The 27,329-nt window shown below is 48.9% G+C and overlaps 1 protein-coding gene across 1 annotated transcript in view; it reads right to left on the bottom strand.

Moving 5' to 3' along the window:
* Positions 1–27,329, bottom strand: part of PKP1 (plakophilin 1) — a 46,278-nt gene that overhangs the window by 16,596 nt on the left and 2,353 nt on the right. Inside the window, exons 2-4 of the mRNA XM_071450198.1 lie at positions 21,743–21,843; positions 9,308–9,729; positions 241–385 (exon numbers count right to left, since the gene is read on the bottom strand). Coding sequence (XP_071306299.1) covers positions 241–385; positions 9,308–9,729; positions 21,743–21,843 — 668 coding nt within the window. The remainder of the gene's footprint in view (positions 1–240; positions 386–9,307; positions 9,730–21,742; positions 21,844–27,329) is intronic.

Raw genomic sequence — 27,329 nt, 5'->3', positions numbered from 1 at the left:
GGAACAGTTTCTCTGCTACCCAGAAACTATTCCAGGCATTAAATCCTGACCAACTGCTGTTGTGAGAAAGTGGCCATCAATAGCTGAAAAATCTACTTAATTAATACCTGAGCCTGACTAAAGAGGTACAAAGCACCCTCATAAAAACCAAGGGAACCTATGGATCTTTGGCACTAAGGAAACCAGTCCCATCCCTCTCTTGTGCCATCAGCACAAGAGGCACTGGAGGAGTCTGCTCACCTCTTGCTTGGCAGACTCATCCTGGAAGCAGGTGTGCTGCAGGTAGTAAGCCCCCATGGCCTGGTACTTGTCATCAGAGGAGCACAGGAGCTGGATGGCCTTCTGGATGGTCATGGTGCCAGCATCAATCTCATCACCACAGATCCTGTGTCAAAGAGAAATACAGAACTGGGTGAGTGCTCAGACAAGACAGCTATGTCAGCACTGGGAATTATTGGGAAGGAATCAATAATGAAATATCATCACATTGCAACACAGACCACACAGTGCACTTCTAGTGGATTTCTCTGTCTCAAAAAAAGATGGTAAAAGACGGAAAAGACACAGTGAAGAGCACTAAGGGTAATAAATTCCAGATCCAGTCTATCCACAAGCAAGGGAGACAGAAAATGAAAACTGGGTTGAGGTGGTAGATGTCTGATCATGCCCAAAGTGGAAGTTTAATGAAGAGAGAGCCAGTTCACTGTTCCCCAAATAAAGGAGTGAGTGGACAGGAGTGAAACCATCTGCCAGGTGATGAGGACAAGGTAACACAGGCAGGTGATTTTCCCACAGCATGGGATTCTTTGATGTGAGAGGTGGTGCAAGCAGAAATGTGAGCACAGTTGATGGTCTTGGGAAGCTCAAGCAGATCCCTCAGGAAAAGGCCTATCTGGAGTGATGGGATGGACAAAACAGCAGTTTATGAAATGCTAATAATAGCTCTGAGACATCCTGCTCCCAGGGGATGCTCACACTGGCTGGCCCCAAGCTCTTATAAAAGCTGACCACTGTCATCGTCCCTGTTAGAGGTAAAGAATGAGCCTGCAACTCAAGAGGAAGGATATGAATTCCTCTGGCTTGTGGCAGGACTGGAACCTCGGGAGAAATACAAACACCTGGAGGTTCTCTCACTTGTTTAGTAACGTGAAGGTCCTGCTCTTTTTGGCTTCTTCCTATTCAGTACCATCTGTGATGTTTTAACCACACAGAATTAGAAAAGGGTCCAAACTTTCAGGGGGGTCTGAACAGCAAAGCTTCTTTGTGCTTCCAGTTATAGAAATTAATGTAATTGAAGGTTCCTGTCTCCTCTCAGCATCCTTGCAGCTGAATCCTGCACAGGCTGCACGGGGATCTCAGCTCATAGCAGTGGTGGCTACATTAATTTGTCCAGGACTGAGGACAGTAAAACCCAAACTCCTGTTTGGTTTTAACTGTCAGCAGTGACAGGATACAAATGAGAAAGGCTTCATTAGCAGTGGATGGAATCCAGAAGTGTGAGGGCTTTCCCAGGCCAGCAAAGTCGTGGCTGTGCCAGGCTGATGATACTCCCTGGGACTGATGGGGAGTTTCACCTGGAGGTCAGGAAATCAGACCCTGATTGAACCACATTTATTTATACACATAATGTATACCAGGAGTGACTCTGTAGAGGAGCTGCTCATCTTCAGACAATGCCATAGACCAACAGAACAGTGATTTTTAATAAGTTCTTTAAATGAACCATTACATTTGAAGTGTTAACTTTCACCACAAGACAGTAGCACTTCCAGGCATGGGATGGACAGAGTTGCTTTGACTGAGTGCCAAAGAAATGTAAAGGTCTGAAAGGACATGTGGTCACCACCAGCAGCACTTGCAATGAGATAAAACATTTCTCCTTATGAATCTAAGGGCTCCCCTCCACACAGCACAGAGCAGGGAATAATATGCACAATTCCACAGGGAATTTCACACAAAAGGCAGCATGAAGGACTCTGGTCACCACTGCCCTCACTGGCATAAAGTTACACTAAGCCTGCATCACTCAGTCAAGCACCTGTGGAGTCAGTGGAAAGAAATCAGTGATTCCAAAAACCACCTTGCTTTTGTGTCTTGGACATTTTGCCTAGGAAAGGAAGCCCTGCCCTCTGGAGACACCTCTGCCTCTCTTGGTATGCAGGAATGAAAGACAACAGTCTGCAGCTGCTGTCTTAAACATTCCATGTCTAAGGCTGGGTAAACCTCATTCCACTTTTATTTCTACACTGCAATAAAACACCTCTTCCTCATAAGACTTTTCATCAGTTTGAACGTCTATCAAAACCTGGCACCAAGGAACTTCCATTAAACTTGCAACAAGGAGACACAAAACTGGAAAGACTAAGTAAACTAGAAATTATGGAGCCACAGAAACCCTTGGGTTGGATCCAGGATGTGATTTTTTCTCAGGTTTTTTTCATGCTCCCGAGACGATCTGAGCTGAGAACTGATGGATCCTGCACCAGGGAGGGGCTTCTCCTTTGGGAATTGGGACCTGGATTGGAGGTATGGGAAGAGAGGCAGATTGGTAAAAATACCAGATCAGTGGCCATGTAATCATAGTGAATCTATTTTGCTTTAAAATTATTGAATCAAATGCACTTTTTCTGAGACAGAAGGATGTCCACTTGGTCCAGCTGCTCAAAGAAGGCAATTTTCTTCACATCCACTCCATAGAGGGACAAAGCCTCCTTCAGATGGGAAAAACTGGGGATGCAGGTGCAGTTCTGTGGGAGAAAATGGGGAAGGTTCCCTTTTCCCTGCTGTGTCCTCAGCAGAAATTCACAGCAGGTCAGCAGTCAGGCTCAGTCACACTGCCCAGGAAGCAGCAGGGATTTCTCCTACCTGAGAATAAAATCACCCTGGCAAAGTCCAGCAAAGGGGAGATTGTTCCTCAGCCAGTCAGGGATATCCCCAACCAGATTCACACTGTGGGAACAACAACCTGCTTCAAGACAAACTCTTGGACTGAGCCATCTCCAGCCTGGGCAATGTGACTGGTAGGAAGAGCTCCAAAGGTTGTTCTTCCACAAGAAAGAAGCAGACTAGGAAGAGACCTCAGCTAGAAATTATTCAATGGAGACAAAGAAGATCAGATTCTGGAATGGAAGGCAAACAAATACTGAAGAGGATCAGTATCAAAGAAAGGCAATTTCTCTCACCTTTCATGAGCAGATTGTTTTGTGTTAATTCCCATCTAAGTTTCTGTCCTACTTGTTATGGCTACAGCTCCCAAGAGAGGAGGAATTAACAAATTCCATTGTTCATTAATAAAATCAGAGTAGAGACTCTCAAAACAGTGTTCAGCACATCCCAGCATTCTATCCCAAATAAAAACAAACCAAAATGAAGGTGCCTTTCATTGTACTCAGTTCTGCTTTCACTGCCTGGCTTAGCCCTGAAAAATGAATGTTTTGATATTGATCAGCTTTCATTATCCCAAAAGACAAGAGATAGATCAGAAATCACCCTCAGCACCTTTCCTGACTGTTTCAACCACTCCTGTCCTTCCCTCTGTTTGCAGTACTGCCAGAGAAGCTGAGCTCAGGAGGGAATGGTTGTTGGGGACACAGTGTCCCTGAGCTTCAGGCACAGCACAGAGACTGCAGCAGCTCAGCCAGGCCCAGGTCAGTGTCACCAGAGCCAAATGTGGCACCAAGAAATCCCAAAGGGTTGTCCCAGTCTGCACTTCCCCCTGCACAGCTGCCAGCTGAGGCATCCAAGACCTCTGACAGAGCAACTCTGAGATGTTCTGGATTCCCAGGTGCCTGGAGAGACACTCACATGGCCTCTAATGAGGTGTTTCAGTCTCCTCCACACTCAGAGGTCTCCAAAGGGAAGAGCATCCACATCTCCCAATGGGGCCAAAGGTAAGTGTGGGTTTGCAGGTGGCCATTAAAGGCTCCTGATCCAGATCAGCAAACCCTCAGCCAGGGACTGTCTGCAGACACCCAGCTCCCCATTCCATGCTCCCAAAGGAGAAAACCCCCTTCTCCAGGGGTGGGATGAGTCTGGGCTCTCAGCCATGTCTGCAGCTCAGACATCTGGGGTGCCCTGAGAACAGCAAGAGGTGTTGGCTTTGTTGGGGAGTAACTCAGGGACCTGTCTCTGAATTCAGCCCCACTGGCACTGGGCACCTCAGCTCAGAGAGAGGCATGTCCTGAAGTGGTGTGACCAGCTCAGACACCATGGCCACAGACACCATGGCCACCACCTTGCCCTGTCCCTGCCAATGAGGTCCCTGAAGCACAAAGTACAACAGCTCTAAGCAGAGTTAATACAATATCAGTCCCTAGTGGACACAGATTTCTTGTACCTCAGGTTCCAGTTGGAGGGGCACAAAGACTCCAAATTTCCCAGGAGAATTAAACATCCCATTGTTTGTTACTGCTTCTTACCACTGTTCCCTGATGACCAAGCAGGATGTAGAAACTTTTATCCTGAGTGGGCATAAATAGTATCAATAACATCAATAACATTGCAACATGTAATTTAGCCAAAAGCTGCCTGCTCAGGGTGCTGCCCTTCACCTGGAGCATGCTGCAAGTGCCACCCAGCAGAGGAAATGGTTCAAAGTGGGCAGATGTGGGTAGTCTCCACCAGCTGCTGAAATCACCACTGCTGCAGCTTCTAGGGTGAAATACTGCAGCTCTGGGGGATGTCACAAGAGATCAGGAAGGAGAAGGGTTCTGTGGAGAACAGGGAGTCCTGGACACCAAGGTAATTCCTCCAGCTCTACCAGACTCCAGAGAGCTGCATTTTGCAAAATGTGAGTGCTGCTCATTGAGAGCAGCCTTTGGGCAGGAGCCACTGGAACACCCTGAACGTCTGAGCCCAGGCCAGAGATGCTGAGCTTGGAAATGTTGATCCAGATATGACATAATGATTACCAAGGCTCAAGTCTCTGAGTGAAGTATGTCTGGAATCTCAGAATCAGTGAGGTTGGAAAAGACCTCTGAGACCATTGGGTCCACCTGTGGCCAATCCTCACCTTGTCACACAGCCCAGAGCACTTAGCGCCACCTCCAAGGTGTTCCTTGGGCACCTCTAGTGATGGGGACTCCTCCACCTCCCTGGGCAGCCCCTTCCCATGTTAAACAACCCTTTCTGTGAAGAAATTTTTTATGAAAGAAATGGAATGGACATGAGAAGGTCCCTCTCTGCTCACTGAGGCAGGATCATGACTGGGGCTGGTGGAGGAGAATAAACCGCATGAGGAGTTCTAAATAGTGCTCAACCTCCTGATCTGGCAAACAGTGCACAACTCAGATTTCATCACCAGGACCAACAGCATGGGGTGAGTAAACCCCTGTGTCATGATTTAGTTTATAAGGGAATCATAGAATGGCTTTTCCTGACAAACAGTTCAGTGTTACACTGCTCAGCAGGCAGTTGGAAGAAAGGGGCTTTGGTCAGAGCTGCTGCTGTAAGAGGGAGGACTCTGAGAGGTATCAGTTATCAGCTGTTCCCTGTCTCATACAGCCAAACCCAGTTCAATAAATGGCAGCAATCACATAATCAAGACCATTTGTGGAAATTAAATAACTTTGTCACCAAATACAGAGGGACTGCTCAGCACAGACAGTTTGACAGTTATTGCGCACTCATAATTTTGATACCTGCACACCACTGTTGCCACCTGAGAACACTCAGTGACCCATTTTTCTTCTCACACCATCCAGGGAGACCAGATCCACAGCAGAGGATGACTGAGAAGCACCACTCTGGAGCCAGTCCATGGGCATTACAGAGTTTTGTATCACAGACAGACCCAGTGGAGCACAGGTCCCACTGCAATCCCTCTCAAAGCAATGGAAATCACCCCATGGATCACCTCAGAAAGCATGAAAAGCATCCAGCCCTTCCCTAGCTCTTGCAGGCTATTGGCAAACCTGCAGACAAGACATCCAACAGATCCCAAAATAGGAGATCTGCAGCACAAAAACTGAACACAGAATTCTCCATGTCACAGAGGCACAAACTGCACCTGGAGAATGACCAGAATGGAAGGACAGAGCCCCAGACTGGGAACTGGCAGCAGCTGTGACCCTGCATGTGGAGGTTAATAATGGGGTACCTACAAGCAAAGCTCTCCTTACTCAGCATTGGGGGAGCCAAGGGAAGATTGAAATCTCTAGGTGAAGAATCCTCCAGACACAACAGCCCTACATAGCAAGGAGAGCCCAGACATGTTCCTGACCAACCTCAGAAGCCCCTCCCCAACAAGAGCACACTGGGAGCAAGGCCAACAGTGCCCTGCAAGACACTTCTGAGGGCTGTCATCCAAAAGAGTCATTTTTCCAAAAAGGACAACTTTGTATGTCTCCAAAGCTTTAAGGACAACCTCCTCCTCTCTGAGCACAACTCCTGTACCAGGTGCCCCCTGCACCAGCCCAGCTCTGCAGAGCTTCAGGCAGAGCAGGGGCTGTGCCACAGCCACATCAGATTCAACCAGGGAACACAGCCCCAGCTGAGCCCACAGCTTGAAGCCCAACCTGGAGCCCAGCTTGGAACCTGAGGTTTCCACAGCAGAACCAGTTCTGCCAGATGAGCTGTGCCCCAAGCCAGGAGTGTGTAAATGGAGCCACTCCCTAACCAAGGGCAACCAGAGCTGGAGAGGATCCCTCTCAAAACAGCAGCTCTCCTCTCAGAAAATGCCATCATTCTCCAAGTGACCTCTCCAAAGCCATGACCAAGCCCCTGACCATGGCTGTGGCCAGAGCCTGCCAGGACTTTTGCTTCAAACCTGTGTCCTCCCTAGGAGAAGGCAGCTGCAGCCTTGAGTTCAGGCATTCTGCCATCCTTCCCACTACACTTTTCTGTTCTTCAGTGAGAATTGCATAGAACAGATCACTTCCAGTTTGTGTAACATCTCTGGATCCTGTTCCAGAGGATTTACAGAGCTGCTGACAGCAGCAAGACAAGGCCACCAGTGCTCTGGGCTGGCCAGGGCTAATTTGGCATGTATCAAACATGGAGTAACTGGGCACATGGGCAGCCAAGGGCTCATGATAACATTCTAATGGGGCAGTGATGTTTCTTGGCATCCATGCTCTGGGATATACCCTCCTACTGAATCCCAAAGGAGGGAGGCTCAGCCAGAATAACCTGGGACATTCAGATGTGGAAAAGGGCACAGTGTGGCTTATGCTGCTGAAAGAGAAGGGGATTTTCTCAGCATCTCCATCATTCCTTGGGGCAACAACTCTACAGTTTCAGACTTTTGCTAGGAGTTCTGATAAAGTCTATGAGCCCTGACAGTCTCTCACACCTCCTGCAGTGGGAAATTTCTCCTTGGGACCAGGGACCACCAGGAATGAGTTTGGGAGCTTTTACTGTTTGTGTGACAAAATTCCCCCTGTCAGGGAGTTGTGAGAGCTTCTGGGCTGGTGCAGAGCAAGTCCTGTGTGATGGTGATGCAGCACAGGAACTGCAGTAGCCCTGGGAACTCTTGTGGAAGCTGCAGCCCCTCCTTCTCCAGCTTTCACTGCAATGTTTTGCAGTTCAAAACATGCAAACCATGGTCTTCCAAGGCTTCCAAGACTATGGTTTGTGCAGACCAAGTCTCTCCCAAGACTGCAACAGAACATGGCTGGTGCTCCAGAGCTGGAGGTAGCACAGGGCATTGGGGCAGTGTTCAGTCACCACCCAAACCAGGTGATTGCCAGTGGGAACTCTGCTGCATTCACAGGTACAGCCTTGGGAGGCTCTGAGCTCACTGCTGTGACTGCACACCCTGTGCTTGTAGGCAACATCTACAAGAAGAGATCTGATGCTCAAACATGGACTATCCTCCACCCTTATATATTTCCTATCCCAAATGGGACTGGATGCTCTGGACAGGAAAGAATTGAACAGCTTCCACTGGCTCCTCTTTCCTGGTTAGTCAGATTATTCCAATTAGGATATTTATTTCAATTTATGACTCAGTTTTTTTTCTGGAACCAAAATCAGACCTTTTGGGCAAATGAAGCAGAGGCTGGGTGGAGAGAAGAGAGGGAAACATCACTGCTTAGCAGGCTCTCAGCTCTGCTCTGAGTCAGACCCTCAGGAGCTGACTCCTTCCAAGACAGGTTTTTTTTTTGAGTAAGTTTTCTGCCAGGCCGAAGCAGCAAGACAGCCAGGACAGACACCATGACTGCACACCAGGCCTTCTGCTCTTCACCTCCCCATCCTCCTATCATTGTGGGTTAATGCCACCACAGACACTGAGGGATTGTGTTGCCCAATATCACAGAGCTACAGCAGTGCAATGATATCTGCACTGAGCCAGTCCTATCAGTTCCCCTCCACAGCCCAGGAAATGCAATAAAGCTCTGAAGAGTGACTCATCTGACCCACTTTGCTGCAGGATGTGCTGGTGAGGGCTCTGCAGCAGCTCAGGTGCCCGGCTCTGGTGGGCAGAGCTCCCAGCACTGCCCAGGCTCCCTCAGGGTCAGAGTGTGAAATACAAAGCTGTGTTTCGTGTCAGGTACATACAGGCAACGTGTATATTTGTGATTGTGATATGTGTGGAGACCGACCATGGGACAGTTGCGAATTCTAATAATAACTGAGGAAAGTAAAGCATGGAAAAATTTGAACCTATCTTTTGTTTGCAATTAACCTTCGTTGATTTAGGAGCATTGGAATTAAGGTGTTAAGGATGTTGCTTTTTGCTTGTAGTTAATCCTTAAAGAGTTCTGCAATAATAACCTTTTGAAGTATAATTTTAGAATATTGCTTGTATCCTTGAAACTATAGCTTTGGAATATATATAAAGGAAACATGCTTATCTCACGCCTTAATAAAGCAGAGAAAAACAGCTTGAGAAAGGAAGGTGAACATCAACTCAAGGATTTATGGTTTCAACCAAGGGAAGCTGGACATCACTGTTATGAGATTTATAGTCCTTGCAATTAAAAGGTGGATCCACATCTGGAGAGCTGGACCTCACCACATGGGATTCTTCTTCCTTCTTTTGGAAACCAGACCAGCACCATCTGGGATACTCCTTTTGGGATACATCCTGAGAAAAACTAAATCACAATAGTGTATAGAATTGTGATGTAAAAATTGGGAATAGAAACTGCTGATGAGTAAAAATTGGAATAGAAACTGCTGAGAAAGCTGATGAGTACCCCTATAAATACCTGTAAGCCTCAACTATCGGTGTGCAGTTGGAGGGAAAACTTCCCCCACTGTACCCAGCGCTGTATTGCTCATACTTTACCATATTAATTAATAAATTGATTGCTGCTTGAATATTGGCCTAGTCAAGCTTCTTATTTATAACAGGAGCACTTACTTGGAGCTGGACTGGGCCTGTCCATAGACCCCGTCCTGCTTGCAGCTCATCACGGGCTGGGCATAGACCACGTCGGGCTTGTTGCTCGAGGGGCAGGACAGGGCCCGTGCTGGCACCTTTTTGCTGGTCCTGCTGGTTCCCTGCTGGGTGCTGCAGCTGCTGTAGATGCTCTGGCGGTTGAGGGTGGCCTTGTGCTCGGCGCGGCCGCCGCCATGGGCCTTGCGCAGGGTGCCGCGGGGCGGCTCGCAGTAGAGGTCGGGCTCGCTGCGGCTGCTCTTGATGTTCTGCACGAAGCAGTAGTCGCTGCCGGCCCGGGGGCTGCACAGCGCCTTGCTGTGGGCCCGGCTGGCCCAGCCCTCCATCTGGCTGTAGGAGCTGTAGCGCCGGCTCTCCACGTCCCGCTTCAGCGTCCCGTTGTAGAGCTATTGGGAAAAATGCAGGCATTTAAGGATTGGCTTTTCGCAAATATTAAAATGAATAGTATATGTGTTGTGTTAGAAAGTAATGCTGTATTAATTCTCTTAAGTACTGTGTTAAATATAGTTTTAGTTATAAAAAATGTTAAAATAGAAACTATGCTATGTAGGATGCTTTTTTTAAAGAAAGGGCTCGCAGTGAGATAGCAGCCACAGGACACCTAAATCTTCAGAGAAAAAGAATTTATTGCCCTCTTATCAGAAGAAATGAACATCTTCCTGCCTCAAAGGCGCTGTTAGGATTCGGAGGAAGAAGTTGATGATGACCAGACAGAATCCTGTGTTTGAATGGAATTTATGTATCATGTATGAAGTGTATGGATATGCAACAAGCTATTGTTTTTAAGGGTTAATCCTGTGTTAACGGGTGTCCTTTTTTGGGCTCATGCTGCCCAGAAAAAGGTACCCAGATGTCCATAACTCTTTGTATTTATTGTCTCATATTATCCTAATTCAATTTGTCCAAATTGTTATTACGCTAATTGTATTAATATTTTTTATAACCATTTTATTACTATTAAATTTTTAAAATTTTAAAAACAAGTGATTGGCGTTTTTCACAGCTGCCAAACACAAACACGGCTTTAGGGCTGAGCTGGGCACAGCCAGGCCCCCCTGGCTGCCTGTTACCACTTTCCTGGGCTTCCCAAAGTGTTTTCGTGCCCAAAATTGATGGGAGGTTTGTTGGAATCCAGGACATCCCTCTGGCTGCCCTGGATGGCTCGAGCCTCTGTCAGGAGGCTCAGAGACCTTGGCACAGAGCCCAAGACCCCTGTGCCTTTGATTTTGACCCACAGAAAATATTACCAACCTTACATGAGGAATTACAAGCCACGAAAGTTTAAGTAGAATGATAGCTTGTCACAGGGTGAAAAGTAGAATTTTGGGGTTTTTAGAATGGGGCTTGGGGTGCCAAGACGGAGGAATTTGGGTGTGCCTTGTCCTTTCTCCTTCTTCCTAGCCTCCATCTTCTGGGTGATGGTGGCACTTTTGGATTGGATTAGAGTAGGAACACACTGCCTAACATAGGTGATAGCTATTGGAAAATAATTGTAAATAAAGTACAGGTAGTTTTTAGTATAAAAACATAACCCCGCCCTGAAGGAGGGCAGCGTGCCACTGACTGACCTGCTGAACAGACCTCAGCAGGCCAGGGAAAGAATGTTATAGATAACAGAAAACAAACAACCTTGGAAACCAGAACAGAAGAATCCTGACTCCTTCTTTGGTTGCCAGGCTGGGAAAAGAGACTCTGACACATCTTGGGGTTGGCCAGGACCACAGAGACCCCCGAGAGAGGTTATCCAACCTGCAGCCCTTACAAAGGAGCCAAACCCCACCTGGGTGTCAGGGACACTGAGGGATCAGGATGTGGCATCCAGGAGCTTTAATTAGAACTGAAAGCTGCAATGTGACCCTGGCAATAGAGAAAGTGCTTTATTCCCAACACACAGGGTCTAACCCACACTGTAACTACAGGACCTCACTGCATATCTCTCACCATCATGGAGCTTGATGCCCCATTCTGACCTTCCAGCAGTCCCTGCACTTATTTTTAATTTCCTTATGCTCCTTTCTCCTCCATCCCATCTATTAGAAAGGGAGTAAAGGGAGTGAAAAATGAGTAAGAAGGGATTCTTGAATCTTGTTTCTTGTGCCAAGAAACAAGTGGAGACAATGAATATCAGCTTATGAGTTACAAGGCGTGTAGTATCTGCTCAGATAATGGGATGCTCTAGGAACAATGGGGAATATGCAATAAAAACTGAGATGACTAAGAAAGGAAATAAAAAAGAAAGGATAAAAGATGATGGTAAAATAAACCATCAACAATTAGCAAAACAAAAAGATGGCTTTAGCTGCCCTGCTGTCAGTTCAAAATGCCTTCATCAGAAGTCCTCCAGATTTGCATCAAGTTTGCCACACCAGGATTGAATTCAATCTTCTGCAAGGTTAAATCTTTGGGATGTCAGTGCTGGCTTGTGGGAGCCTGCAGGGTTATGTCCAAATGTGAGACAACTCATTCAGGTGTGTGCTCCAGAAAGGAAAAGAAACTGTTCTAGGGCTGTTTGCCCCTTGATGCTGAGTTTGTGCTCTGCATCCCCTCAGCAGTCTGGCAAGGAGATCTCCAAGACATACAGCAAACAGGGATAAAAAGAACTAAGGAATAAAACTGCCTTCCCCATCTCCCTTTGATTATCCTGGGAAAGCTCCTCCATGGTCTCCTGTTGGATCAAAGTGGTTTTTTCTCATCCAACTCTAAGCAGTGGCACTTTGGGTGCTGCTTTCTGCAAAGGCCACCCAAGGGTCCCTTTGGCTGGGAGAGAAAAGTCAACACTGGCTCCTAATCATTTCCTTGGAATTGTGAAAAGCCTGTGTCTGGTGTAATAGTTCATGCCACTGAAAAAAAAATTTCCATATTTCCTAACCTAGAAACACTCTGTGATGGGGAAATGGGAATCCTCTGCTGGCTCACCCTGAAGTCCCTCAGCTCTGCCCTAACTCCATCCCAGCCCCCGCACACTCAGCACCATTCCTGCCTCCAACACTCTGCAGAATTGTCATTATGTTAATTAATTAAGCCAAATATTTCCATTAACAAACTGATCTTCAGGAATGCAGGGAATCCTCTCAGCTGTGTCCCAGAGAGCTGCAGAGGTAACGGCTGAAACCCTTCCCTGGCACCACCTGGGTGGGACTAAGCCCTTTAGTCCAGCTCTGCTGATGCCCAGATCACTGTTATTTGAGTAGTTTTCAGATTTTCAGATGTGCATCTAAACAGGTGAAGTGCTGCAAGGGGACAAAAGGGGAGCAGCTTCTCTCTGTGCCTTCTCCAGGGGACATAGAACAAACCAGGTGCTGAGCGGGGTAGGGGCAGGTTTGGAGCCTCCTGCAGAGCTCCTGGGGTTGGGTGGTTGCAGGTGGAAAGGAGAGCCAGGGTGAGGCACATCACAGTAGAATGTGATGAGTCTTGGGGGCTCTCTGGCAGTGGGACAAGCTCTCTGCTGCCCAGGATAAAATCCAGAATCACCACACACACAGGCTCTCTGCATCCCATTGCTTGGGATGCAGCACACACACAGCAACAGTGAAGTGACCTTCCACGAAGTCATGATCTACCATATATTTCCTTCTGAGGTGATGTCATCCTCATTTCAATTTATTTTCCCGGGTTCAGAAACCCTGGGGACAGTGAGGGATGGACAGGGCTGCAGTGGGAAGGTGCAGGGTGATCTTTTTGCTCAGTGGAGCCGCTGGCAGCAGCCACAGGACAGAGAGCAGCTTGTCAGATGTGAGCCCTGCTGGTTTTCTTTATGAGTCAGTTTAAGCTGGGATTATTCTGTAGGGCTGTCAGAAGCTTGGCAGAGCTGTGGAGCCCCTGGGCATCTGCTGAAATCGACTCAGGAAGCCTGGAAGAGGAACTCGTTGTTTATCTAAAGCTGGGATTTGCTCTGCAGTGCACTCACTGAGGGGAGGGGGGAGTCTCTGTTTACTGAGACAGAATCACGGGTTCTCGATTACCTGCTGGGTTTTAGAGGGGCCATAGCATTGTCCTCCTCCTTGGCAGCCCCAAGATGGGTGAAGCTGTTTGCAAAGACACCTTTCTGCAACACACGAGCCCTGGCTGCAAGTCCGAGCAGGTCCCAGCAGGGCGGGGGAGCCTTTTGCAAACTCATGGGAAAATTGTTCCCGTGTGATGTGAAGCTCATTACCAAAGGCAGTCCAGGACTTTTATTGCTGATTCTACCAGATGCTTGGCTGAGCCCATTTTAATCTCTTTCAAGTGGCACGGACCTAATTGGTATCTCAGAATTCCTTTTTGCAGGAGGAGCCTGATCCAACGGCTCCAGATCGATGAGGATTCTCCTACCAGCTCCAATGGACCTCAGACCTTGAGCCTATGAATCCCTGCATGACTGGGGCTGACCTGATCCCTTCCTGGTCCTGGCAAAGCTTCCCCACACTAAAACCCAAATCCCTGTGTTGAATTCTGACCCAGCTAAGTCAGGGACTGTCACTTCTAGCACTGGAGCAAATGTGGCCAAGGGAATGCGATTCCCTGCAGCCATCAGTGAGACAGGACACCCAGAGAGGAAGAAGGGAAGCACTCTGTGTCTGCAGAGATGCCATCTCTGAGGGGAAAGGTGTCACACAGTCTGTGGTTTTAAGAGCCACCTGACAAGAGCTCCCAACTTCTGCTGATGCCACTCTGGGTGCATGGAGCTCTGCCTGTGCAGAAGAGCAGCAGTGAAAGGAAAGAATCAATCTCTGACCTTCAGATCTCATCAGTGCCCAGATTTCCCAACGCTGTGAATTGCATCTGCCCACTGCCCACGGGTGTGTGCATGGTGTGCCATTCACACCTCTCCCCTTTAGGAGTCTGGGGAAATGCTGGGAAAGACCAGGAAGTCCCTCACAGTGGGGTGGAGACAGAAGGCAGTGATTCCCTCTGCACTGCAGGATCTGGGAAGCATTTTGAAGGGTTCAGGCTGTCACTGAGGCTTCTCCCCACAGGAGCTGAGAAGTTGGGACAGCTTGGAAGGTGTCCCTTTCCATCACACAACTCCTTGGATTGCCAAGGAGCAGCCCAGAAAAGTCATCCATGTCCTAGGCTCATCCCCCAGTGTGGGCTGCAGGGAGAGAGAGGACTCTCCCATCTACTCTGCTCTTCTGACACCCCACCTGGAATACTCTGCACAGTTCTGGTGCTCCCATCATGAGGACATGGAACTGTTGAAGCAAGTCCAGAGGACCCCACCAAGCTGATAAGGGGACTGGAGCAATTCTCCATTGGAGACAGGTTGGGACAGCTGGGAATGTTCAGTGTGGAGAAAAGAAGGTTGTGTGGAGACCTCACAGCACCTTCCAGGATCTGAAGGGGCTACAGGGAAGGTAGAGAGGGATGTTTCATCAGTAACTGGAGTGACAAGACAAGGGGAAAGGCTTCAAACTGCCAGAGGGCGTTAGATGGGATTTTGGGGAGAAATTCTTCCCTGTGAAGGTGGGGAGGCCCTGGCACAGGCTGCCCAGAGAAGCTGTGGCTGCCCCATCCCTGGAAGTGCCCAAGGCCAGGTTGGATAGGGCTTGGAGCAACTTGGGATAGTGGAAGGTGTCTCTGCCTATGGCAGAGGGTGCAATGAGATGATTTTGAGGGTCCCTTCCAACCCAAACCCTTCTGTGACCCTGTGATCCTGTGATTCTGATTCCAGCCATTCCATCAGGCCCTGGCAGTCCCTGTCTTTAGGCTTTAGGATGCAGGAGGATGCTCAGGTGCAGCCAGGCCACCTGACATTCTGAATTTTAGTGTGAACTTCTCCTCCCCCCTGTGAAATGAGTGTGTCTGAGTGAGGCCAGGCCTTGGGAGCTGTTCATTCACAGCTCCATTCACAGTCAGACAGGGAAAGCAAGAGGAAGGAAAGACACTGGAGATGAGCACCAGTGGCACTGCTGCTCCTGTCAGGCCCAGGAAGTGCTTCCCTCCCTGGCAGCAGCACAGACCTGCCTTCAGAATAATGAGCATTTGTGGATCTCCAGTTCTCAGCCTGCAGTATGTTCTTGGAACAACAACTGGAATATCCAACACGAGATTTTATTTACACAGGTAAATAAACATCTTTAACTTCTTATTTCAGCTGGAATAAAAATGGTTCTAGAGAGGAAGTCAAAATGACATTTCCCCAGCCATCAGCCATGAGTCCTTTTCTGGTTTTTTTTCTTCCATAAACCCTTTTGCTTGGCAGGAAAAGTCTCTGTCCTCCCCCTAGTTTCCAGAGAAGCAGAAGCACAGAGCAAGGTGCATCAGCCCAGGAATGGCACCCGGATCCAGCTCTGCCTTCCCACGTCAGAGCCCTCCCAGAGAACTGGGTGGTTCTGATTCCGCATCTGAGGACGCCATCAGTTCATTACCTGCCTGGATTTTTTTCCCTTGCAATTTGTTTGTTTCTAGAGCTGCAGACAGAGAAGTGAGGGCTCCGTATAAACACGTCAGGAGCAGGTTTCTCCCAGGCTGGAGGGCAAAGCACAGGAGATGCAACCCGAGCAGGTCCCACCCTGAGTGCTGGGTGGGGAGAGCTCCTCACGCTCCTTGCGAAACCCTCTGAGTGCTGCTCCCTCCATGGCAGGGAGAAAAATTGCAAAACCAGCAAATACATTGTTTATCTATTTCTGAAATGCTCCTTCCCACCTCTCCCAGGAGCTGCCTTTCCCTATGATTTTTCATCTCTTTTTTCTCATTGAGATGAGATTTAGGTCCTGCTGGTTCCATTTGTTCTGGCCAAGGAAGGCAGTGTCCAACTTGCTGTTCCAAAGCCTAAAGCCTCATGCAAACCTCCCAGGGACACCAGGCTCTGACCAAGCAATGATGTGCAGTGACTCTAAATCTTTGTTTTCTCTGGCAAGATTATCCAAACCACTCTCTTTTAGGGTTCTTTTAAGCTTGGATGCATTGTCACAACAGACAACAAACTTTGACCTAAAATCCTTATGGAACAAAGCTCCCACTGACAATGAGAGGTTTTGTCCAAAGAGGCAAAGGCAGGCAGGGACAACAGTGACCACCTCTTGTTCAGGTAATGCTCTTCAGAGAGAAAGCTCTGACACTTTGTCCCACAGAGGAGTTTTGGTTAAAAATATTCCTACAGTCTCCAGTGCAGAGGGATCACCGGTGTGTGTTTCTCATTACTGCCATAACAGATGTAATTACTACAGATAATTGCTTTAATCCAGTACCACCAGACCAGCCAAATATTCCTTGGTCTGGGAGCATGGCTGGTCCTAGAACCATTGTTAAAGTAACAGCTGGGTCTCCCCTGGAAGAGAGAAACTGAGGGGCTGGAGCTTGTCCGGGTAAGGGAGGGGAGCTGTGGAAGGGTCTGGAGCACCAGGAGTGGCTGAGGGAGCTGGGAAAGGGGCTCAGCCTGGAGAAAAGGAGGCTCAGGGGGGCCCTTCTGGCTCTGCACAACTCCTGACAGGAGGGGACAGCCTGGGGGGGGTTGGGCTGTGCTCCCAGGGAACAGGGACAGGACAAGAGGAAATGGCATCAAACTGTGCCAGGGGAGTTTCAGGTGCGACATCAGAAGGAATTTCTCCATGGAAATGGTTGTTAAACATTGGAATGATCAGCCCAGGGCAGCAGTGTGGTCACTGTCCCTGGAGGTGTTCAGGAAATGACTGGACCCTGCACTCAGTGGTGATGGGTCAAAGGTTGGACTGGATGATCTCAGAGGTCTTGTCCAACCTCAGTGATCCTGCGATCCTGTGAAAGCCCCAGTTCAGCTCTGTGGGGATAAGGATCTGCTGGAGACAGGACACATCTGAGACTCCCTCCCCAGCACATCCAGGATTTGTTTGCCCTCGCTGGGGGCAGTGCTGGGGGGACACACTGGACACATCCACATGATGTGGGGGATTTCCTTCTTGTGGAAGCAGCAGCATGGAGGGCCAGGTAGGCTCTGTACCTTGTCCTGGTCCTGCCTCATCCTGGTCATGCTGTGGGACCTGGGAATGCCCAAACTCCCTGTCAGCAATGGACCTGCCAAGCCAGCAGGCCCAGGCAAGGGCTGGGTGGGAACTGAGCCTCAGAGGTCTTTGTTGGTGGAACCCCATGTGCTGCCCTCCATGTGTTTAGGATTTGGTTGTGCCTCTCCAAAGCTGTACCTGCAGTTGGGGTGAGCACCAAGGTCCCTGCAACCCATGGACCCATGTGGCTGTGGCTTTGCAACACTGCTGGAGAGACTCCATTTCTGGGGTGAACTGAGCTGTCAGAGACAAGGGTGTGGCTCATGCTGAGGCTTCTGCCATGACTGCACTGCTCCAGGGGCTCAGTTCAGCTTCCTTATCCCTCCCCGGGGTTTGTCTGTGTAAATCATGGTCACCACTGACCCTCCTGTGGGACCTGAGGTGTTGCTCACACCAGGACACAGTTCCTGAGGCTGGAGGGCTTTGGGAACTGCTGGCCACTCTCAGCTCACAGTGGAGTAGGGTGACAAATGTTTCTAAGGCTCCACAGCACCTGGGTTGAGGTATCACCCTGACACAGAGGGGTTTGCAGGCACGGATCCTCCCATTACTGCATCCCAGTGTGGGATCTGAGCAAAGGAATTCCCAAAGGAATTCCCATTCTTGAAAGCTGTGCCAGCCCCTGACACGAGGCAAGGAAATGCTGCAGCCAGGAGCAAACCCAATGCCCTCCAAGTGCCTCCTGGAGAGGCCCCACTGGCTCAGCGCTCCTTGCACTGGCAGTGAGAAGGTGCTCACTGAGGACAGCAATGCTGCAAATGAGGCAGCCCACAAGGGGAATTAACAGAAAAGAATGTAAGTTGTAATAATGGGTGAATTGGAGAGTTTAATCCAAAGTGTTAGAAACAAAGAATTATGGAATCATTAAATTAGAAAAGCCCTCTAAGATCAAAGAGTCCAATCATTAATGCAACACTGCCACATTCACCCTAAACCATGTCCTCAAGAGCCACATCCACAAGTTGCTGAACACTACTGGGGCTGGGGACTCCACCACTGGCCTGGGCAGCCTGCTCCAAACTGACTGATCCAGAAAGAACTCTGTCTCCAGATCCATCATTTCTCTTACTCTAATATTTGAACATCAGTCTCACAAGATTGGGAAGAAAACACAGAAGTGAAAAGTTTGACATTTCCAGGAAGACACAAAACAATACAAAAGGAGGAAGTTGGGGATAGCAGCTTTTAAGAGCTGTGGGTGGGAGAGGACATCTTTAGTGTCACCATCTGAGGCAGTGCCTTAGATCAGGGCACTGCAGTGTCTCAGGTGCAGGTGCTGTGGAGCAACACCCTGGAAATGGATTTCCTGCTGCACTTTTTTAACTCCAGGGGGGACTGGGAGGCAGTTATTCCCCTGAATATTACACTGGGTCACTTCCCTGGAGTATCTGAGTTTGCCTGTGCACCTCAAAGGACTTTGCCACTTTTCAGACACATTCATAGCACCAGTTCCAGCTGGAAATAAGTCCAGCAATTTTGCCTTCAAAAATAGATTTGCTTTATCTTTTGTTTCACATCTTACAACCCAGGAATTACAAACAGGAAACATTTTTTAGGAAGCCCACAACTTGCACAGACTTCAAACAGGTCTGTAGACAAAAGCTGAAGTTATCCCAAGCTGGAGGCTGGTGGCAGATGAGTGGAACCTTTAATACTGTCTGGAAAAAGCAGAATGGAGGAGGCTGCTCAGTGTGGTTGAGGAGTCTGGTGTCTGTTGAGCTCCTTAAGCACATTTAGGTTTGAGGTTATGTGTTCCAAAGTGCCAGTGGCCCCTGGGACTGCTTGCCTCTGAGTGCAGTCATCTCCCTGTGCACTCATCTCCTGCTCCATCCAGCTCCAGTGGCAGGAGATAGGGATCCAGGGGGGCTGATTCATCCTGACCTGACAGATCTCCCAGGTGGAGGAGATGAATCACTGCCCCTACCTCTGCCTTTGTTGGCCAGGGGAGGAGTCAGACAACTTGTCAGGACTAAATGGCTGATTCTCAGATAGACTCGGGTAAGACAAAGTTTACTGTGAATCCTTCACAGGTCGCAGTCCTTTTTGCTGAAGTAACACAGATCCTGAAGACCTTTATCAAAAATATTTAGAATTAAAGACTTGCATGACACTTAAATTTGGAGAAAGACCTTCCCTCCTCAGTAAGTGCAGAGGAGTCTCTCAGAGAACAGACAGAGCTGCCCAAATCCCCAGTGAGCCTGAAGGGACTGAACTGCTGTGTCCAGGGGACTCTGGTGTGTCTAATGGAGGTCCTGAACTTTATCACCCTCATCACCACCTTCCAGCTGTTCCCCTGAACACAAACACTGCTGACTGAGACCCCCGGCAGCCAGTGGCATTCCCACCTACCCAGCATTTGTCCAGCTGCCATAATGATTGGGAACAAGATCAGGAACTAACAACAGGAAACAATAATCCTCACACCAGCAGCAGGAGCTGCAGCAGCACCTTACCAGCATGAGCAGAGCCAGGCCTTGGCTTCCTCCATCTTTAACAAAAAACCCATCTACAAACCCTTAGAATGGCTGAAGCAGAGCAATTTTGCTTGGACAAAGCACAGCAAACTCCATTCAGGAATCACAATAGGCAAACAGCAACATATCATCAAAACAAAACATCCCAATTGTTTGAGTGGTGAAGCTCAGATGCTCCACCTCTGCCTCGGGAACTGCCTCAGTTGCACTTTTCTAGTGGCCACAAAAACCCTGCCTGGTTACCATGGCTGGACCCTCTGCAGGGCTCCACCACTGTCTTAGGGATAGACACAGGACACCTGGATGGATGGACCTGTGCTCTGACCCATTACAGAATCCCAGCATGGTTTGGGTTGGAAGGACACTCAAAGCCCATCTCATTCCACCCTGCCATGGGCAGGGACACCTTCCACTAGCCCAGGTTGCTCCAAGCCCTGTCCAACCTGACCTTGGACACTTCCAGGCATGGGACAGCCACAGCTTCTCTGGGCAGCCTGTGCCCAGGCCTCACCTCTCTCACAGGGAAGAATTTCTTCCATCCCTCTCACGGAAGAAAATCCCATCTAACTCTGCCCTCTGGCAGTTTGAAGCCATTCCCCCTTGTCCTGTCACTCCATCCCTTGAAATAATCTCTCTTCATCTTTCCTGTAGCTCCTTCAGGTACTACAAGGCCACAATATGGTCACCCCAAAGCTTCTCTTCTCCAAGCTGAACAATCCCAACTCTCCAGTATTTCCTCACAGCAGAATTCTCCATCCCCCCAATCCACTTGGTGCCTCCTCTGAACAAACTTTTCCATCTGGGGACAGCAGCCCCTCTGGCTGGGATTTAACCAGCACAGGAAGGGACACTGAAATGGGCCAACAGACAGGCTGGAAATGAACATTTCAAAGACACTCCAGTGCTCCCAGTTTTCCTACTGAAAAGTGTGCAAACTCAGCAAGTGACACCACTGCCTCGAAGCCATCATGCTACAACAAGGCCATTAGGAATGACCCCGGTAAATCCTTCTGAAGCTGAGGAATGCTGGTGCTCTGAACAAGCAGAGGATCTGGCAACCACCAGGAAAAGCTGCAGCCCTGTCTGTGTGTTTGGAGCCACCAAAACCTTTCCTGGTTCAAACCTTTCATGGCTGACACGGAGCTGCTTTACAGTTCCAGAGTTGTTGAAAGGAGTCCTTTGCTTTTCTCATATTCAAATCCCAGATCTGTGAATTGCTCCTTTCTACTTTAGAGCTGATGAAAAGCAGGGAACAGCAGAACACAGGCCTGAAATGGAGGGGCAACATGAGCACAAGTTGTCCCAGTGGACTGTGGAGTGGTTGGAGCAATTCCCTGTATACCAGGAGTCTGTCCCCAAGGCCCAGGAGCTCTGTGGGATGTCCAGACTCACACTGCACAAAGACAGGTACCATCTCACCTGTGCTTTTTCTGGAAACCTACAATAATTTTTTTGGAAATCACTGTGGAAGAACTGGATCCACTTTTCTGCAAGCACAGAGAATATCTCTGAAGGGTCTGCAGTAGCACTGAGGCTGGGAACAGCAGCACAGCAGTTCTAATGCAAATCCCCTGTTCCACATTCTCCAGCCACATTCATGTCATTCACAGCCATGTTTTGGTGCACAGGAACAAAGATGGGAACCCCTGGATGTGCTCCAGACTTGAACTGAGCTGTGATAGTCTGAACCCAACCCTGATCCCTCAGGCAGCTTCCAAACTCTTGTGCCATTGGATACGAACCCGCAGATGCAAAATAAATCTTGTTCACTCTAAAATCCCCACATAAAGCAGCTGTGGGGCCTTCAATCCTCCTCCTCCACTGCAGTGAATCCCTTTCCAGAACAGCCAGGATCCCTCTCAGGTGAGTTTCTGAAGCACTGTGACCTCCCTATGTGACTGTGAGATTTTCTTCCTGTCCAGGGAACCTCAGCCCATGCCACAATCCCAGATCAAGGAGTGTCTTACCGGGTATCCCCAGTTGCTGTTCCCTGTCTGGGTTTTGGTGTAGTAGCTGCCCCGGGATGTCCCGTAGCCATAGCCATCAGCTAAACCATCATACATGGAACCTGCAAATGGAAAAGGCATGGTCAGCATGAGAAAGCATTCCCAGGAGAAAGGATTCCCAGCAGGTCCCTTTCAGAGCACAAAGCTTTTTTTTTAACAGCAAGATTAGTTATGGAAAAGTGACAGTTATAAATCTCAACAGGAACATAGGGAATACAGGCAGGAAGGGGAGCCCTTGTCACTGCTGGGAACTCCAGCCCTCACACCACAGACCCCCCAGGGCTCCCCAAGGTTTGCAGCACAAATGACCAAGTGCCATAAAATCTAAAGCAAAGGAGCAGAAAGGAGTCGGGGACAGTGTCTGACATTATGGAATCACAGAACCCCAGAATGGTTTGGGTTGGACCTCAAAGCTCATCCAGTTCCACCCTTGCCATGGCAGGGACGCCTTCCACTATCTTAGGTTGCTCCAAGTTCCATCCAACTGCCCTTGGGCACTCCCAGGATGGGACAGCCACAGCTTCTCTGGGCAACCTGGGCCAGGGCCTCACCACCCTCACAGCGAGGAATTCTTTTCCAATATCCCATCTAACTCTCCCCTCTGACAGTGGGAAGCCATTCCCCCTTGTCCTGTCCCTCCAGGCCCTTGTAAATAATCTCTCTCCATGTTTTCTGTCAGTTCCTTCAGGTACTGGAAGGGCACAATTAGGTCACCCCAGAGCTTCTCTTCTCTAGGGCTGAACAATCCCAGTTCTCTCAGCCTTTCCTCACAGGCAAGTATTTCCTTTCCTCTGATCAACTTGGTGGCCTCCTAGCTGTAGTATGAGAGGAACCTCATGATATTTTTGTGCTACATGTCCCAGAATGTCTGGCCATAGAAGACTTGTAGTAAATAGAATTTCTCTCTCTGAAGGCAAAACCTACCCCCGACCCTTTCACCGGTTCACTCCATGTCTGAATCCTACCAATCCCATCAGCACGAGCAGCCTGAGTAAAGTTTGCTAAAATTAATCAATGGTCACTAACAAACACCATGGATAAAGGATGATCCAGTCTATTTAACACCTGGGGATCTAAAACAATAAAGCACTACAAAACCTCATTGCACTCTTTGAATTCCAGTCTTGTCTCTAAAAGATCACTTTGTGTGTCTATACTTTCTTTTCCTGAAAATGTATAGAGCTCCATCATTATTTTTGGGATGCTAGAGGAATAAATGAGACTGGATCTCAGATATGTTTTTTAAAGATGCAAATATCTTGGATCAGGAGGAGCCCATCAGCCATTTTTTCTGTTTCTCAGTGCTTTAACCAGAGTTTGGATTGACCTACCCCAGCACTTCCAAGAGCTCTCCCAGCAGTCTCTGGCACTGCAATTTTTGGATCACTCCTAAAAGTATTTTACTCAATGCCACGTTCATCACTACAAGACAAATGAAGTGAATCATTCTCTTTCCACAATGAAATTCCCTTAACCCTCTGGATGGTCCAAAAGACTTTAGGGTGATTTCAGTTTCATTTTCAGAAGTGCTCAATAATTGTGGCATCTCAGGTCCCGTTATGAGGAAGTGCAAACCCTACACTCCAATTAACTTCCAGGGGAAGCTCTGAATGTCTAACAAAGTACAAAATCAGGACTTACCTGTCCTAACTTATGCACCTAAACTGGTGGGTAATGTCAGAAATATCCTAATCTCTGTGATTGTTTGATAAGACTCATCTCTGAGATAAACTGGATAAGCTCGACCACAAAGGCCCTGGAGCCACTCAGGTCTCCTCCAGCCACTGATCCTTGGAATAAACCTTATTTATTGCCCTGCCTGAGGCACCCAGAACCTGTTATGGTGATTTGGTTTGTGGCTAAAAATTCCTGCATTTTCTCAGGAAGATGATTCCTGTGGATGTGGTGTAAATAATGAGATTTGCTTTCTATTGTCAGCAGGACTGCACCTGGAGAACATCCCTGGATGGAGAACAGGCAAGAGCCAGCTCGGCTCCCAGCCCTGCCCCTGTGCAGGAAACCACAGGAGTTCCTTTTCCATAGTCTGGAGATTTGGTGGGCACTGCTCCTCACCCAGATCTCCCCAGCCCCAAGTGCCTCATGCACATAAAGCTGCACAGCACTTGCTGATAAGAGAAAGAAGTGGCCATGGAAATGCAATGGGAGATTCAGTCATGTCCTTCACCTTGTGCTCCCTCTCCCCCCCGGGATTTCCTTTCAATTCCACATCAGGACATCAGTGTTGGGCCTAAGCAGCAGCAAGGCGGTGCTGGAAGTGGTGAGTTTGGGCCAGGTGATTCCCCAGGACACAGAGTTAGCTGATAACCATAACTCTGAGCACGAAGGTAAAGCCATTCCATGATAAATTCCTGGGAATTCCTTCTTCAAATCTGCCTCTTGGTCTCGGTAAACATTCTGTAACTGCAGGTGTGAGCACCTGGACCATTTTCCTGAGTGAGCAGCTGTAAAAAGGGGTTCTGTGCCTGACTTACAGGTCCCTCTGACCAGTCCTTCCTGGGGACTGCACTTTTCCTTTCAGGATCTGTTCCTGCCATGCACTCCAGGGTTAGAGCAAGGAGATACCCAAAATAAGCCAGTTTAGGCACATCTGTAACTTTCTTCATAAATTCACTGTTACGTGGCTAAATTCAGATCAGGCAGTTGGTTCAAGTTTATGTTCTCCAGCAGGGAAGGGTTGCCTTCACCTCCCAGAACTTGTACACAAGAGCTTATAAACACAGAATTATACAGAACCTCAAACATTCAAGGCATTTTGAAGTCACCCTGCTGGTTGGAGAAGATGTTTCTCCTGCCACCACTCAACTGGGATTTATTGCTTGGAGAGCTCAGTATTGAGAGCAGGAAGAACCTGGGGATTTTCTGGTGAAGGTGGCTGAAGAAAACCTGATCTTTGCGCAGGTTTGGACACTTCTCTGCTTGGTTCATCTTGACAGACAGCTTGACAGCCAGTATCCCCAGCCCTCAGGAACAGGAAGGAGATCCCTCTTTTCAAGCACCTCAAAAGAGCAAAGACCACACAACCTGGTCCCAGGTCCTTGGAATTTGGGATAAACCCAGGCAATCACAAAAGACCATTTGGGCCAGGGTGGAAATGCTCTTAGTAGGAGGTGCCCCCCTCGTGCTTTTTTCTGGCTGTGTCCACAGGTCTGTGTCCCAGCTGCTGTTACCCAAGCAGCTGTTTAGGTCCCTGAAGGGCCCATGTGCACTTGGGCAAACACACAGAGTCAGTAACACAGAACCAGGGAATCACAGAACCACTGAGCTTGGAAAAGTCCTCTAAGATCAAAGAGTCCAACCATTCCCCCAGCACTGCCACATTCACCACTAACCCATGTCCAAAGTGCCACATCCACACATCTTTTGAACACTCCCAGGGATGATGACCCCACCAATGCCCTGGGAAGTTGTGCCAGGGCCTGACCACCCTTTCCATGAAAAAATTTTCCCCCAAATACAACCTAAAACTCCCCTGGCCCAGCCTGAGACCATTCCCTCTCCTCCTGTCCTTGTTCCCTGGGAGCAGAGTCCGACCTCCCCCAGGCTATCCCCTCCTGTCAGGAGCTGTGCAGAGCCAGAAGCCTCCTTTTCTCCAGGCTGAGCCCCTTTCCCACCTCCTTCAGCTTCTCCTCATGACAGAGGACCCTCACCAGGTGGGACAGAATTGGAAAGATGTGGCAGAACCACACAGATGAGGTGCAGCCTCTCAGTGACCATGTGGGCAGAAAACAATCCCAAAGGCTGCTGAGATTTCCCCCTCCCCAAATTATCATTCCCCCATGACATCTCCTTTAAAACTTAGACACTTTAAAATCTCTTTTATCTTCAGTGGGACAATTCATGAGGGTAAAATTCAATTACAGCGGATAAGAATTGCAAAACCTTGCAGTGCATCTCTGTGAGCCCCCCTACACTGCTCCCACTGCCCTCACCCCCTTCTCCATCCCTGTTATCCACTACTGCAGAGCAAACTGAGGCTGCCACGCAACCCAGTGTAGCTGTTCTTGATGAGTTATTTCCTTTCCTCAAAGGCAGCTCTCCTCTCTTGCAGCTGGCACTGCTGGCAGGAGGAGAGCTGTGCTCCAAGTGCCATTTTCCCAAAGCCAGCCGGACACACAGAGCCAACGTGGAGATTGTGGAAAAGGATGTCTGTTAATAAATATTAATCTGTGGCAGGGAAAGGCAAGACAAGAACCAGTCACTGGCAGTGCAGGCTAGGCAAGTTAAATCATAAACTATGCACAGCTTTAAACAATAAGGATGATTAAACATAGGAAAAACACAGGGAGAGCAGAGGCCTGTGGGAGGCACAAAGCAAAGCCTGGGTGCCTTCTAGGAGAGAAGTGTCAGTGAAATCCCAGACATGGAGATTCCAGCAGGAATGACAAAACTCCAGTTCTGCCTTCTGCCCTATGAGCTAATGGGGATTTTTTGTATCCCAATAAGATTTGTGGACGAGTGGAACCTTTCACTGAATCATCTCATGCTGGGGGAGGTTACAGAAGTCTTCAAAAGACTTTTTATGCCCTAAATCCCACTTCACATCAGAGTCCTGATCCCCACCAAAGCCAGATGGGGTCCCATTAGACCTTGGTGGAATTACTCCCCTCTTAGCCACAGCCAGCACAGAAACTTCTCAATCCCAGCTCAGCCACAGGACAGTTGGATCTGACACTCCTTGGATGTGTCTCCTCCATGACAAACCACTGGCAGAACTTTCCTTTAGCCAGAGGAATTTGTAGAACAGAGCTGATGGTTAAAGGAGCTGGTTCAGCTTGGCCTGGCCTTTTCCTCTGCCACGCTACTGAAATTAATTTTCCCTGGAAATGTGCATTACTCACAAATTCAAGGAGAGCCATCTAGTTTGGTATTGCCATGGGGAGAAGGACAGATAAGCCCTAGAGCAGAGCCCACAGACCCAACCCCCAAGGAGGACAGACCCCACAGACCCCACACATCCCAGACACCCTTGGGAACAGCTGTAGCTGCTGTGCTGAGCCAACCCCCACTGGGTTCAGGAGTGTTCTGCTGGCAGCAGTTTTCTGCCCACTGTCCCACCCCAGCGCACACCAGTTGGAGCCCACACTGGCCACCTTGCCCTGGGGGACACCAGATCTCCAAAGTGGCCACAAAACCTTGACCTGCTGGACTCCAAATCACCAGCTCATTTATGGTTCCAACTGCTGCCAGCAGAACACTCCTGAACTGGGGTAGTGAGGGAGTGTGTGCTCCCCCTCAAGGAACTCCAGTGGTGGGACACAACACCCCCACCCTGCTGTGTGCGTGAGGGTTCCACGTCCATATTCCCCATCCTACACACACCAGGACACGGTTCCTGTAGGTGGGGGAAGCTCTGGGCCCTGCTCCAACTCCAGCTCAAACCACAGCTCCAAACACAGCAACAAAGCTGGACCTGGCCCAACAGCTGCCCAGCCCCACTCTGGGACTGTCTGGGAGCAGAGGGAACAAAGCACTCAGGCACTTGTCAGGGGGCTTTGGGAATTCCCCAGCTTGTGCTGCCTCTGAGGAG

Source organism: Agelaius tricolor, unplaced genomic scaffold, assembly GCF_023055355.1.
Source record: "Agelaius tricolor isolate 1412-34295 unplaced genomic scaffold, bAgeTri1.0.p SCAF_30, whole genome shotgun sequence".
In the NCBI taxonomy this organism is placed as follows: domain Eukaryota; kingdom Metazoa; phylum Chordata; class Aves; order Passeriformes; family Icteridae; genus Agelaius; species Agelaius tricolor.
The sequence above is the reverse complement of the archived record's forward strand: the minus strand, read 5'-3'. Positions and strand labels throughout refer to the sequence as shown.